Source organism: Malus sylvestris, chromosome 9 (genome assembly GCF_916048215.2).
Source record: "Malus sylvestris chromosome 9, drMalSylv7.2, whole genome shotgun sequence".
Classification (NCBI taxonomy): Eukaryota; Viridiplantae; Streptophyta; class Magnoliopsida; order Rosales; family Rosaceae; genus Malus; species Malus sylvestris.
The window spans coordinates 13,173,511-13,189,905 of record NC_062268.1 but is presented as its reverse complement, the minus strand read 5'-3'; the positions used below and the strand labels follow the sequence as shown (position 1 = coordinate 13,189,905).

At 36.3% G+C, this 16,395-nt stretch overlaps 1 protein-coding gene across 1 annotated transcript; it reads right to left on the bottom strand.

Annotated features, from left to right (window-relative positions):
* Positions 1-541: 541 nt before the first annotated feature.
* LOC126634227 (7-dehydrocholesterol reductase-like) lies at positions 542-6,286 on the bottom strand. Its single transcript, XM_050304732.1, has 13 exons — positions 6,101-6,286; positions 5,146-5,368; positions 4,758-4,813; positions 4,462-4,564; positions 4,301-4,366; positions 3,401-3,514; positions 2,974-3,100; positions 2,466-2,566; positions 1,655-1,780; positions 1,499-1,563; positions 1,226-1,307; positions 1,041-1,123; positions 542-858 (listed from the first exon to the last, which is right to left on the bottom strand). The coding sequence occupies exons 1-13, from the start codon at positions 6,190-6,192 to the stop codon at positions 792-794; spliced, it is 1,305 nt and encodes a 434-aa protein (XP_050160689.1). The 5' UTR covers positions 6,193-6,286; the 3' UTR covers positions 542-791.
* Positions 6,287-16,395: the final 10,109 nt, after the last annotated feature.

Here is a 16,395-nt window from a genome sequence, read left to right as displayed (position 1 = left end):
AATGAATTGAGGAGAGTCTTCTTCAACCATTGAGGAGCCAAGTTAATTCTTTTCTTTTTCACGCAAGTTTTATTTTGGAAATGGTAGTCTGAAAATGGCATCCTCAAAGTATTTACCTTTAGGAAAACTATTGAAAATTGCTTGAAAACTGAGTTTTAACGACATGGACAATATAAAGGGTAAAGTGAATAGTATCATGATTGACTTTTTAGTGTAAAAATATGATTTTTCGTTAAAATCAACAGTATCATGAGTTTTTCGTTAAAGTTCCCATCATCTTTTGGACAAATCCCCCTCAAAATGTGCTCCTTTTCCTTTAAAGAAAGGGGAACGAAGTGATTTTTGCACTCTCCTCGTTTTTACATTTTTCGCACTCCTCTTTTCTCCATCTCTCTCAACAAGGGGAGAAGTTTAGAGGGAGAAAACGAGACTATGAAAACCACCACCCACATTAATGAGACTTTTGGACAGGAAGTCATAGTGAAGAGTTGCTTATCCATCACCATCAATCATCAAATTGGAGTAGGTTGAGGTCCAGGTATAGTCGTAATTTTCCATATAAATTAATGGCAATTAACGAAAACAAAAAACCATGAAATTGTACATAACGGATTCATATGGAATACAAAACTAATGTTTACTTGTGCAGTCGACAAGACTAATACCACAATACACCAAACTTACACCCCAAAGCAATCATACACAGCATTCACAAATCACCAAATGAGCTGTGAGTAGAAAGAGCGAGTTCAACGTGGCGCACAGGTCGACGCTTACAGGATTCGGACCCTTCAGTAGATTCCGGGAATGACCCTGTAGGGAACCTTCTGACAATATGACTTCCAGTATTTGCCGTACCTGCAAACGGTACTTGTCAAAATCTCATCAACATTACATACAATGGTTGGAACTGTTTTTCATTTTTTTATGGTTTTTACAACTTGATTACTTCATTTTGAAACCACTGGACGTCTGTTCATTTTTTTGGATTCCCCCAAGAAATGAATATTATGTAATAGGAGGAATCTGTATCTGCTTACTTGGTGCGACATCGGTCATCATCCCTCTTTGCTCGGTCAAGCAGAAGGATTGTCAGGAAGATCACATAGAAGTAAGGTAGAAACTGCAGGAAAACAAGGAAATAGTTCAGCTAAACTGCACGAAAACTGAAGTAAGCTAGAATCGGTGGTTGTTTTGTAAGAAAACACTAAATATAAATGGTTACATGATTGAAGAGGGCTGGAACAGTCCAGAAAAAGGCAGCTGATATTTCTGGCACATAATGGAAGTGACGAGATAAACCCCACCTACAGGGAGAGCAATACTCCTTAGCAATGACTTAAAACAAAAGTTTCAGCTTATCTTTTGAACTCTAGCATAGGCATGAATCAAAATACGCAATGTACATAAATGAGAAGAGATCAACAAAAGCACGGCTCAACTCACTCCCCATGTGCGACAAAAAGAACTAACAAAAATACTCAGTTGAAATACTCACCATCCTGAGGTTAGAAGAAGGCTTGTCTTTGTTTCCCCAGATGTGGTAGTGTATGAAGCGACTATCTGAGATGTGCAAATCATGTTTTTCTGTCAGCCAATATAATCTCAAATTGTGCATATAATTAATCATATAATCTTTAGGAAAAAATTTCACCTTTGATGGAGCTCTCCCCCAAACCAAGCATTTTCCATTAGTTCTGCGAAATTCTTGCCTTTGCCTGTCACAATCATAGTTGATGTATATGCAAAGGATTCCGGCTGCCAGAATAAAAAGTGCTAGCTGGAACATGAGGTTGGAGATTGTCAGAAATGTGACAATTAATGATAGGAAGAAAGAAGATAAATGACTCAGCTGAGAAATTTCACGGACAGTATAAATCCAGTTGAATTCAAATTGCCAAAACTGCAGCCAGACTTTCCCTACCTAAAGTTTTTATTTAAAACCATTCTTCTCTTTGTTGCACATAATTTCTTTTTCCCTTTTGTCTTTTTAACTGATTGATGTTCACTGGATTTTACGTTTTAAGCAGATGGTAGTCCTCCTGAATTCTGAAAATACCTTATCTTGCATAAGGATGAATTCTTATTCTAGCATGATGCAATGAAACCAAATGCAAAGCATTGAAAATCTTTGGCGTTAAGAAAATTTCATAATAATCATACAAACAACCTAACCAGTAACCAAACTCCAAGGGTTAATCTATTAGTCAATAACCAAAGTCTAAAGGTTAATCCTTCTCTTCCTATGCTCATTGAACTTTTAGAACCAGGAGTGTACATAATGAGTTAATAACTATCCATGATTCATTACGACCCCTGAATAAAAAGAAAATGTGCATGACCTAAAACATAAGGGAATCACAAGTTAACAAACTTAGAACACGCCTTCATAACCAAATACGTTTACTACTATGATTCATAACTTTAAAAAATGGGGCAAACCACATATCAGGATGCCATTATACCTGAGTACCAAGATTTACAGGATGGTTGACCAGGTACATGCCGGGAGAAGTGTAAATAGATGGAACCCAGACCAAGCAACCCCAGCAAATATAGAATCCCGCTGCCAGAGACCAAAGTACAATGAATCATAGTGAGATGAAGCATGAACTGAACCAAGTGAAGGATGAGGAAACCATGATTGAAAAAGTTACATTACTATGTGTCAATCTACAAGGATAAGAACAAATATGACAATAGTCAGCATGAAAATCTTGGACTTGCTAAGAGATGCGGTATAATAATAGCCCGTAGATCACCAATACACGTGGTAAATACCATGCTTGTGGTAATCAAATATCAATACAATCAACCCCCAAAAAGACCACCAAATTCATTATAGTTAAATGTTGACCTTATAACATTGATTAATATTATCACATCTGATGGTTAGTCTTGGGCATGCCAATATCCAACAGTTGTGCCAACCAAACAGTGGGAGAAAAAGTAAAAGGTAGAGCATATGTGTACCTCGATCATGTGCGATATCCATTGTATTCCAGTATCCAGCCTCCCACCAGAAAAACTTTGTGACATACACCAGCATCAATATAGTATTCACAAGCATTGAGTCAGCTACTCTCCCATTGACTTCATACTGGTACAACAAGAAACAAAAGTTAAATATTAGAAAAAAATGTGTTGACAAAAAAATTTCAAAAGGTGAACAAATACACTCTTCATCTTGGTCATTCGATCACACAGGTTTTTCTGCCTTGGTTGAATGGGGGAAAATTCACGTTGTCCACCAACCAAAAAGTGACGGAAAAGTAAATGTGGATGACATTGAAAATTTTAACAAATCTCCAAGGGTAACTTTGAAATTAGAAATATATGGACTGAAGTGAAATGTTGGACCTAAATGACGAGGACAGAAGAAATATCGTAGAAGATTTACCTGCTTTATGCAATAAGTCACAGCAAGAACTGCCCAAGACATCATCCCAAATCTGCAGTTTGTGAAAACTTTGATATCAAAGTATTTGCCAATTCGAGGATACAACTCCATGCCCTACAAAAATGAAGAGGAAATCATAATTTCTTTACATTAATTTAGGCCATATCCAACAATTATAGATTATCTTTTTTTTTTTTTAATAAAAGAAGCATCACATAACAATAATTCTACATGTGGGCAGATACAAACTACAATCTATTGAAGTAGTCCGGTAGTTTTTTTTTTAATTTTTTTTTTTATACAGGAAACAAGAATGTTATAAAACAAAGAGAGGGTACAACTAAATCTGGAGAAGAAGTCCATCCCATTAATCGACCAACACAATAATCCTTTCTAGTTGTATTAAAAGGAATGCCAAGGTAATCCAGTAATTCAGTATATCAAAAAGTAAAACCATGTTTACTAGAGTAAGGCCGTAACATTAGCACAAATTATCTTGGGACAAACTTATTCATTCTGATATATTACATCAAGAACCAGGTTGAAAACCATGTCTACAGCTCTGTGTGCATTGTGAACTGCTTATTGCAAAAGAAAAGCACAGCTCGTTTGCTCAGATAGATCACAGGTAACATAACTTGTTGAAAGAAACATTTTTCACATGGTTTATTTAGTATGGGTGAATGGATATAATACATCTTGCAAATATTAGTCACAAGGCAGAGTCACACATGTGCAACTTAGCATAATTAATAAATTAAAGGTTGACACACACTGAATGTGAACCTTCTAAGGGTATATATTCAGTTAAAACCAAAAGATATGTCAATTCTTAAATTTGTGTGGCAGGGAACACAATAGATAGAAAACAGGCAAAAATGACTTGTAAATGAAACTTACCCAATAGAAATCAATTATTGCATCCCCAGATGATCCAGAATCAGTGGAAGATGGTGCCACATGGCCCTTGCAAACATAACGTATTTGTGTCAAACAAAAGAAAAAAAAACATTCGTAAGTTGTAGATAAACTTATATTTCGGAGTAATCATAAACCCTCACTTTTATGTACAGGAAAATACAAAAAATGAAGCTTCCGAAAATGAGGGCTGAAAATATTTCTCCCAGATGATCATAAACAACTGTAGGGTTGAATATCCCAAACCTGAAATTTAACATAGAAAAACATCAAATGCACTCTAAACATTTTGGTGCTACAAGGCCACCCTGTCAATAACTCAATAATGCCGACCAAGAAACTAAAACAAGACTATGACCGCCTCTCTAGGAATGTGGAATCAAAGGATGCACGGCATTCATAAAAGCAAACACTGTGAATTGATGGAGAAAGTATGTACCACCAAAGGCCAAGGTAGGTAGTCAACGTTACAAAATAGGCTGCCATACCATTTGCCTGCAAAATGCACATGCTATATTAGAAAAGGAGAAAGGAGACTATGCATATAGAACTATCTAGAACAAGAAGTAGAAGTTTCCTTTCATTTCAGAGAACTAGATCAACTTATAGCTAATAGTTATCAATGTAACAATCCTACATTTCTGCAAGTCCAGATACAGAAAAATTGACAAGAAAAGACTTTAAGCTATACAAAATTTAAATCTAGAAGGCCAAACGTTCCAGAACATTCAAGACATATAGCTTGAGTTTGGCATACAGATTGGAAACCATATTTGTATGATGCCTTTCACAAAGCAGTTTTGATAAAGAAATCGAGTATATAGCACCTTGTATACAGGCTGATTCCCTGCTGGAGATATTGGTCCCTCAACCCTTTTTCCAGGTAAAAGAAGCTGAAGTGCAGCCTCAAAAGCACCGTAACAGGCAATAATCTTCCATGCAGTGGCAGTAGGTCTGGGCCAGATTTCGATGAACCCCTGCAGTCCATGCTGCCTCAAGTGATCCCAAGTTTGCAGAATTGAGCCATCAGCATGTACCATTGTATACCATCTGCATTAAGTATCAGATTCTGAGTTCAATCACTCGTGATCATCATGACCATTACATTGATGTCATGTAGCAGTAAACAGCGTATACATTGATAAATTGATACGGTGCTCCTAATTCTGTAACTTTTTAGTTTTTATTCACATGAACTTCGTTTTGCTTTATTAAACTGTGTATCAGTTTAGCTGTGCTAATGTTAAGTCACTTACATCATCCCAACTAACCAAAATCTAACACTCTAAGGTTTCAATTTCCGATTCTTTGCATGCATCGTGTCATTATCGAAAGAGGGGATTATTAAAAAAAAGGAATAAAAAGAAATCGGTTATCAATGCATCTACGCGAGATACAAACTTCAAAATACAAGTTCAGGACTTTGTACAAAACAAAATCAAATAATCTTACACTTCTTAAGATTTAATATCAGCATCTCTTTCTTTCAAGCAAGACTAAACATGTCCCTGTACTATTTCCAGATCAAAACATCATGTTTTCCCAGAAAACTAAAATTTTCTACGGGAACAAACAAGAAAACGAAAAACCGATACGAGATTCGGATTCGATCACCCTATTTTTCCCACTACACCAAAGAAATAACGAAAACCCATTAGTCCCCATATCATCATCCCTCCAAAAAATTCAATCCCAACACAATCAAACGTAAAATTCATTTCATTTTCCATACCAAAAAAAAAAAAAAAAAAACGCAAAAACAAGAGATTACAGATCGCTTACAGTAGAATTACAAAGGGAGGGCAGAGAGAAAGCAGCGATAACATGGAAGCGTACGTCACCAATGGCGAATGTACGGTCTTCGTCTCCCCCATTGTTTCTCCCTGTGGTTTCTGAGAGTGCACAGTGAGAGCTCAGTTTGTATCGTTGATTGATTGACCATCTGAGATGAGAAGACTTCTGTGTAGCAAATAGCATTATGAGTGTCGTTTTAATATTTGTTTTTAGGTTAATCTCCGTTTACTACCCTAAAGTTTATTGATTTTCAATATTTGGTACATAAAGTTTTTTCATCTCAAAGTGGTACATAAAGTTATAATTTTGGGACACTGTCATACATCCGTTAAGGTTGCTGTTAAATTTATCATTAACTGATGATGTGGTATCCACGTGGATAATGACTAGACATTACCTGAATATTAAAAAAATTAAAAAATTAAAAATTAAAAAAAAATTAAAAAAACTTTTGGGCGTTTCTCCCTCACCCCTTTTGACCCCCTCCCTTCTTTCCTCTACACCCACCCTCGTGGCCTCACCCTCACCAAATCACTCCTACACTACCGCAAGATCCCCATTCTCCCTTCCCACTTCGACCTTCCTCTCTCACCAATGGAGGAAGAAGACCAGCAAAAAGCTGCAGATTTTTAAGCTTTGCGGCGCCATTGAGGGTTTCGGTTTAGGGTCGGATTCGTTGAAGGCGTCGACGATGGTGAGGTCGATGCTTTTGAAGTCCAATTTGTCCTAGTGGATGCGTCTGGATTTGGGTTCCGGGGTTCTGGGGGTGTTCGATTCGGACCAGAAGGGGTTTTAGAGGCTCATAAACAGTTTCGTTTCGAGGATGGTGGTTGGGCTCATTACGGCGTCAGATTTAGAGACGGCTTTTAAGGTGAAGCTGGTGAACAATCTTGGATTCGCGAAGAAAGAGGAAGTGAGTTTTGTGTGTTTTTCTCTGGGAGAGAGAAGAGAGCCGTTTTTCGCCATTGGAGCTCGCTCGCTTGCTCTGATTTTTGAAAAATCCTATGAAAACAAAATCCCTCTGCAAAACAAGAAAAATAATTACTAAATGCACCCAAAATTAAAACTTGAATCGATTTTTACCCAATAAATTACTCACAAGCTTTAAAGCTATGGAAAATGGCATAAAGTTGCAGACTTTTAAGCTCTGCGATGTTAGAAAAGGCTTGGTGGTGGGTGGGTATCAGAAAGGGGAAGGGTGTTGGTGGGTAAGGGGTGGAGAGGTGTCGGATGGGGAAGATGAAGGGGGTTCTGGGTTTTTTTTTTAATGTTTTAATTATTTTTATTTAAATACTTTTATTTAATTAATTATTTTAATATTTTAAATTTGGGAGAATTTTTTTTTTGAATTTTTAATTTCCACGTGGATCCCTTAATGACACGTGGCGTCCAATCATTATCCATATAGGCACCATGTCATCAGTTAATAGAAGACTTAACAATCAGATTAACGGATGTATGAGACTGTCCCAAAATTAACACTTTAGGTATGACTTTGGGACGAAAAAAACTTCATGTACTAAATGTTGAAAACCACGAAATTTGAGGATAGTAAACTGAGATTTACCCTTTGTTTTTCCAATTAGGCCGCCATTGGTGGGGCGGGGGCCCACTTACAATGTCCCATTAGTCCATATGGGAAAGGACCCCGGATCCCTTTCTCATAATCTATCAAATCAGTGGATTCGTGCTATTGAAATTTGATCAAACGGCTGAAGTTATTATAACTTTTAAAGTGGGCTCCTATTTGTAGTCGTTGGATCAAATTTCAATGACATAGATCTACTGATTTGGTGGATTAGGAGGAAGGGATCCGGAGAGGATCCCTTTGCGTCCATGATGCGAAATATATAAGCACACAAATTTAACTCTCTTTTGACAATTGTAGTACAAGTATAAGTATGGATCGTTATGGATCGGGGATTAGGAGGGCTTGCTAATAACCTCTAAACTGACTCAAAAACATAAAACTAAACTTAAAAATACTTAACAAGACTCACAAAACTCAAAGCAAACTTAAAATACTCAAAACAACTTAAAACAACTAAATAAACTTAAACTAGACACTAGGAATGACTTTAGACGAAAATTGACTTTTACTTGAATCAAAACATTTAAAAACACAAATTAAAACAGATTATAACTAATTAGACACACTAAAGTAAAGGGGGATTGAGTTTTGGACGAAGTTGAAACAAATAAACAAGTATGAAAAACTAGACAGATTGTAAAACAAATTTGAGAAATAAGATGATGGATGGGATAGCTAGAGGCTTTTTCTCCACACATGACATGTATGCAAATAACTCGATTTCCAGTTACTACTTCATTGAATTATGAAGACAATGCTCCAAATTAACCGTGACATCACTAATTAACTCTCAGATTTTCCTTGTTTTATTGGATTGGATGACATCATTCGACAACCCAAGACATTCTTCTAAAGTTCCCTACATGACATCATAATAGAGATACAATCAAAGATCATTACGTTTAATGAAAATCATAAGCATTGACAAAGCACTTGCAACTATGGCATCATGTCACTCATGCTAGGAATTGAACTTAACGCGATCGTTTATAAGCGACATTCACTACATGTGAATATAAGTTTGTAACGATTATGTGAAACTTCCTTATATTCTAGTAACGGATTTATGCATGCCAATTAAGTGTCGACCCTTAATCAACAAATACAAATAAGTTATCAATCAAATAGTTAAGCCAATTGCATTTACGATTCAAGAGTTCATAACTGGAATTTATCAAATCATATTACACACATAATCATGGCTTTGAAATCACCCCTAGCCAAGAAGGGTTTAGCCATTCATATTCACAACAAAACAAAAGAAAATGAATTTAAACATTGGAAACAAAAGAAAGAAAACACCTAAACGCTCCAACGATCCAAGTTGGACAGTAAGCACGTCCAAGCACTTTCCTTCCCTTCCTTTGACACGGCACAATGTGTTGGTAAGTGTTTGAAGGTTTGTTTGTATGGAGGAATGGATGTGAAGATGAATGGATGTGTTTGGATTGATATATCTCCCCCTTGATGAAGGGTGGATGAATGTATTTATAGGCTAGGAAGAGGATGTAGTGGGTGGTGGTAATGAGTGGATGTAGTGGTAGGTGAATGTGTTGGGTGGTTGTAATGAGTGGATGTGTTGGGTGAAATGAGTGGATGTAATGGTAGGTAAATGTGTTGGGTGGTTGTAATGAGTGGATGTGTTGGGTGAAATGAGTGGATGTAGTGGTAGATGAATGTGTTGGGTGGTTGTAATGAGTGGATGTGTTGGATTAAATGAGTGTATGTAGTGTAGGTGAATATGTTGGGTGAAATGAGTGGATGTAGTGGTAGGTGAATGTGTTGGGTGAAATGAGTGTGCTAAAATGGTTATTTATAGGAAGAGGATGATGCACAAACTTCAAATTTCGTCCATTCCTTTTACTCCAAGCATAAGCTATCCATTCCATGCCAAAAAATGCTCCAAAATGCACTTATTTGCCACAATAACCCTTTGGACCTACAAACACACGAAAATAGCTTAAAATACATAATTAACTAAGAAATAACAACATAAATGCATGAGAACAAGCTAACTCAGTAGCATAAATATGCTTCTATCAGTCCATGTGATCTGAGTTTTGCTTCATTTAACAAGGAGTTTAGCAGCCATTCAGTACTACGGTCTGTTGATATTTCTTTTCACTTGGAAGTGAGAAGTCTTAGGTTCGAATCTCGTGAATGACAAATTCAATATCAAATTAGATTGTCATTGTATGACTTAGCCAAACTCTTCCTCCTTTTAATGTAAAAATATTGATATATTCTAAAAAAAAAAAATCAAGGGGTTTAGCAAACTGTGGTCCTTATGACAGAACACAGAATAAGGTTAGAAATGGGCCCACATGGAATCTTCAGACTAATCTTGTGAACCAAAATTTTTTATGTCCTCAATTTACTTTTATTAAAAAAAAAAAATATCCACACACTCTTTTTCGTTAAATATGTAACTTAGTACTGGTTTCGTACTGAGGTGTTTTTATAAAAAGTGAGTATAAAAAAAAAGCTAAGCTTAAAAATGTGTTTGGTAAACACTTAAAAACAGCTTATTTTCATAGTTTTGGGTGAAAAAAAAATTGAATGTGAAGCAATAAAAATGAGCTTATTCTCACAGCACATCAGAAACAATTTTTTTTTTTCAAAGTACAGCAATACCAAACCAGCCTTAGGCCTGCCGAAAAAAGTTAGTGTAATACTACACCATCGGCCCGTGCAATCAAGGTTGTTGAGTGGGCATAGCTCCCAACTGTCGGATGAAAAAGTGAAGATAATTTTGTTATTGTTAAAGGATAATATTATGGTTTTTATCATAATAATTATCTTTTAATATGAATTATCTGCATCTTTTTAAACCAGATAAATATGATGCAAATTATATCCCAAGCAAGCAGTACAGTTCGAATTGATTTGGGATATCTGACGACACTTGGAAGCTAAAAATGAATTTGAAATTCATTTGATCAGGATGCATGCATGGATGTATCCGAGCTAAAATAAAGGAGATGTTGCACTCTTCAATTTGCTAGCAATGGCATATTCCTATTTAAGTTGGAATTATCATGATAATGATCTAGTGAGTGGTGCATGGAAATTTGAAGTTAACAACAACTTTAAATACGAATATTATCAAGTGACTAGTGTATCTAGTCTAAATAGAAGGAAAGTACAATTGCCAATCCTTCCCAGATATCGAGATGATGGCAAGGGGTTTTGTGATAATTATCTCAGGAAAAGTGTTATGCTTTCGACTGGAACTACACGGGTTGGCTACTAAGCACACAGTCACTATAAATGCAAGAAGTCGTGCAACATGGAGGGCCCTATCCAATTCAACACACAAACTGCTCCGCGCAAACTCTCGCTCTACGCGAAACCTCTCAACAACCTTGAGATTTTTATTTTCTTTTTCCGTTGACACATCTTCAGTTTGGATAAACAACACTGTGAAGGCAACATGTGACATCTTCAGTTTGGATAAACAACATTGGAGTCATAGAATCAGCCGACCGATGAGCACCTTCAGTTTGGATAAACAACACTGTGTCGAGGCCGACTGATTACCTATCCAAGTCTCGACCGACAAGGATTTTCGAGTCTTTGTTGGTAGATGTTATATCATTAGCCTTCTCGGCGAAGTGAGGTGTTACAAGTTACTGGGCTCAGCACATTGAACGCCGAGTTATTTTATGATAGGATATTCAGAAGTAAGTTTTAGAGTTCGGCATTCTGACGCCCGAACCACATTCACCATCAAGACATACATCTCTTTTGAGTACTTGTGTCCGTATAGTTTGGTGCCAGTTCGGTGTGCTTATACTCTTACGAATATAATCACCTTGACCGAACCCAGCGCCGACGATCCATGAACTTCGCAAGACTAGCAGCATTGTCTTCAGGCTCTAGAACCCGAAGGCCGAGACGTGTTCCTTCCTCGGCCGCAGTCGCAAAATCAAGAAGTCAGCAGCACGCTCAAAGCCACATCAACACATTTTACTCCCCGGTCACCGACGAGTTGGCACTCTCCGTACACAATCGAATGACGTAGTTAACTTATTGATTACTCGGCCTGCGCGCCATGTAGGCTTGTTAGTTTTTAGGGTCAACAAATACTAATAATATAGTATATAAATCACACTTTTACAGTGTGACGGAAAAGTTGAATGTGATACTAATTTATTGAATTTGTGAGTTCAATATATTAGACTCATTAGTTATGTCAAACTTACGAGTGTGATACAAATATATTGAATTAGTATTACAAAAAGAACAATATTTGGCTACTCAAAGATGAGTAGGAGCTCATACTCAGAACTCTTAGTATTTTAATCACAGTGCTTTGTGTTTATGATCAGAATAGTTCATATTATGAATCACACTGTAAAGATCATCTCTGCAAAAAATAAATTAAAACTAAGGTTGTTTAGTCAATCTATTGTAGCAAATACATATACGGTTTATAATGCTTTTACCAATACCGTTCATTTATTTTTAAACAGTTTGATGATTAAACGACCTTAGTTTTAATTGATTTTTTGCAGATGCGATCTTTATAGGGTGATTTATAATTTGAACGACTCTTATTATAAACACAAGTTCTATAAATTAACAACGAACAATTTTGAGAAATTTTGAGTAAGAGTTCCCACTATCTTTGAGTAGTCAAGTATTATTCTTACAAAAATCAAACATGATTCTTATATACGGGTTTCACATTCACCTAAACCACTGTGGAATGCCACACTTAATTTAACACAATTGGGAATTGGGTTAATGAAGCCAATTTTAAAGCTTTGAATTAATGGGAAGGATATTTTTCATGCTTGTTGGTTGCTTTGTTGAATTATGTAATTTCAATTTTAATGAGGGACTGGTTTTGTTTCTGGCTTTGTAATTTCAATTGTAATGTATGTCATTTGAATTAAGGTTGGGCAAACAAACCGAAAAACTAACCCAAACAAATTGAAAAATCGAAAAACCAATCAAACTACGTCATTTGGGTTGGTCCAGTTTGATATTATTTTTTTATATATATTTATTCTAGTGATATATATTTTCACTTATAAGTGAGAGGTCTTAGGTTCGATTCTCGTCAAATGCGAATTTAAACCACATTATTGATAGCTCATTATCTGAGTAAGCTCATCGCCTTCTTCTTTAGATATATATTATTGTTTGTTAAAAATCTAAACCATTGATTTAGTATGTGATTTTAACTTTTACAAACCGTGGGTTAATATTACAATAAAAAAGATATTTTTTTTATTATTATATAAGATAGTAATTTATTGAATATCTTAGCATTATGAGATTAAAATTCCGAGGTTAACAAGTTGGCAATGAATTTTCTATAAATTGGAAGAAAAAAAAAATTCTAATATTTATTTCAATATAGATGCAAATTTTTTATTAAGTGATAGGTGTATGTCAAACCACAAACCGAATCAAACCATTGGTGAACAAATGTTCTAAGCCATTGTGGCTAAGATAATAGCATAAGGCTTTACAACCACCTCGCAACATCTCCAAACTGATAATACTGATTAATGGGCAGGCTATTGGTTTAAGTATATACTGATACACTATAAACACATACTATGGCCAGCGAATGGATCCTAATGAGAACCAATTAGGCTTTCAACAATCAATAGAGATTCAACTACAAATTTTATATAGTTAGAAGCCTGAGCTGCCAAAGGAAAGGGACTCCGGATCCCTTACTCCGGATCCCTTCCTTCTAATCCACAAAATCAGTGGATCTATGTCATTGAAATTTGATCAAACGACTACAAACAGGGGCTCACTTTAAAAGTTATAACAATTTCAGTCGTTGGATCAAATTTCAATGACACGAATCTACTGATTTGGTGGATTAGGAGGAAGGGATCCGGAGAGGATCCCTTTCCCCAAAATTCCCAAGAGCAACACAGAGTATTGATTACTTCATCCACAAGATTCATTTTCTCATCTTCGATTTTCTTCCTCAATTTACTTCGATGACGTTCTCCTAAGGAAGCAATTGTTCGTGCTATTACCTTGTCCTTAGTGACTCCACTACGTTGTCCTGAGATTTGGGCGAAGCAATTCATGTGAAGACATAAGTTTATCACATCTAATAGGAGGACACATGGAGTGTATACTCAATGTGACTGTTTTACTCTTGACGTCATAAGTAGTATGTTATAAGGTAATTGGGCTTTTATGCCACTAACACATCATGGGCTTTGCGGGCCGCCCATGGTGTGAGTCATGGACTCTCCAAACTGCACATGACACTTATTATGGACTCTCATTGCCGCCTATAGTACATTCTATCATTAGGTTATACCCAATCTCCAATTATGGCAAGGCAGCTGACTCTTCGGAGTCTCCCTTTGTGTGTTCAACGCACATGTGCTCTTACTAAGGGACCTTCAGGAATACTAGTTGGTAAGACTGTGGAGACTGGCCTGCATCATCAAGGATTACCTAGCTACCTTTGTGTGTTCCCTTTGTGTGTTCCCTCCCAGTTACCTGGTAGGGTTTCTTCCCAATAAATAGCCAAGTCATTCAGAGAAAATTGTAATCGTCACTTACTACTTCGAACTCTCTCAAGTTTTATGTTTTCTCTACTTTTTTCTGACTTAAGCATCAGAGGTCCTTTGACGGACACATTCCCTTTTTTATTGAGTGTTCGCCAATTAGGCTAACATTGTTTGTTCTCTTTTAGGCGGAATTTCATCAAATTAGCCATGTACAAAATTTGCATCCACATTTCACGGACCTAGTAGGTTCAGGTGCACACCTTTTCTTTCAAAGTTGTGATGGCACTCCAACACCAGATATGGAACTTGTATGTTTGCTACTATGAGTGGGGGTTGATGCCCATCTACCGTTAGTGAGATTGCCGGCATAAAACTTCACAGGAGTTGCAAAACTATGGGGAGAACGGAAATTCCAGCTGACAACTGTTGCATTTTCTTCAACTGTTTGGAATTTTTATTTAGGTTTATTGGGTTGTGGATAAAAGAGAGCCGTGAAATCCTCCCAAATTGTCAAGTTATGAACAAATTCAATATATGATAATAACATAGGACAAAGCGTGTTGCACTGAAGACGGAACACGACAACAACAATTGTAATGGTAACGACAATTTTACTAAGATATTGTCAAGTTTAATTTCAACATGGGTCTTTACGACTGTGAGGCTTTATATACCTGTAATTACGGCGGCGCCATGAGAAATACAACTCAAGCAGGGCTAGCAACCATCATCTCTCAATGAAAACTCAATTAATTTGTCCGAAAATACAATGTTTAGCAACTCGAACTGTATCTCAAGCCAATTTGATCCGTTACGAGCTGTCCCTCATCAAGCTATATTTTTGTCAGTTTCACTACTAGCTCTCTGGAGTATACCAAGTGAGCTTTGAACAAAATTGCAACATGCTAGGAATTTCCAAACATCCCAAACATAAATTTTCCAGGTCGGCTTTAAGCAAGAAAGAGGTGGGAAGCGCACATGTGTCACCCAATGTGACTTTGTTGAATTTAACATAATTAGCCAAACAGGTCCAATGTGAGTTAGTTAAGTATGAAACCATTTGCTGCTTAATCTTGTGTGCATAAACGAATACACTGGACAAGATAAAAACTGATCAAATAACATGGTTCACCCAACCTACAGTAGCTCCATACCAGCATATGCAACGGTTCTCAGTTCAACCACTGCCACCACATTTCACCTCCATTTCTACTTCCAACCACAACCACCACCATAGTCGGCAATCAGTCAACCATGGTCCCTTTGCCTCCACCTCTACCTCCAATTGCAACCCCAAATCCAAACACCGTTGTTAGTCCAAAAAATGTGTTCGCTTCGCCTCCACCCATAACTAAAACCACCACCGCGGCTGACAGTCACCAAATCTAAAGCCTTCAAATGTCCACCATTGTCTTGTCCACTTCGGAGGTATTCCTCTTCAATTTTTGCTTTCTAATTACTTGAATTTTGTTTGGCTTGAGTATGTATATAATTTGTAAAAATTATGTTCATTTTTACAATTGTCATCGAGTTATATTTGGCTATCAGGGGTTTTGGCCCTTGTTTGGATCAATTCTCGAAAAATGTTACTTTTTATAATTTTACTAGTAGGAAGTCTTTTTAAAAATTAGAAAAAATAAGCATAACAAAACAGAGAGAATTCAAAAGAAAAAAAAATAATAAAGATGAATCATAAAGAAAATCTACAAAAAAAGTCAAAATTTTTTTGTTTGTTTCTTTTATTTGGGTAGAAAAGTTCTCCTAATCGGATTTTAGTTTCTTCCAACATTTCAATTTAAAATTTTGAAAAAGAAAGACATCCAAATATTTTCCTTTTTACCAAAAAAAAGACATCCAAGTAATGTAAGAACATGTAAAAATACAATGTTGTACAATGTATACCATATATACATATATAAACACGCTAACGAAATGAAACAATTATCAAGCTATAGAAATGAAAGTAGTGTGACTATACATGAACCCAAACGGTCCTTCAGATTCAATAAGGAAAAGTGTGACAATCTTGGCAACTATCATATAAAATCAACGTGAACATTGGCAACTATGCATGTGTAAAGAAAAATGTGGCCACCACAAAAGGTTGTGACAAACTATTTTCTAATGTAGTATGATAATCGTAATTACAACACTTCTTCTTGTTTAATCTTGATGGTCGTTTTGGTTTAACT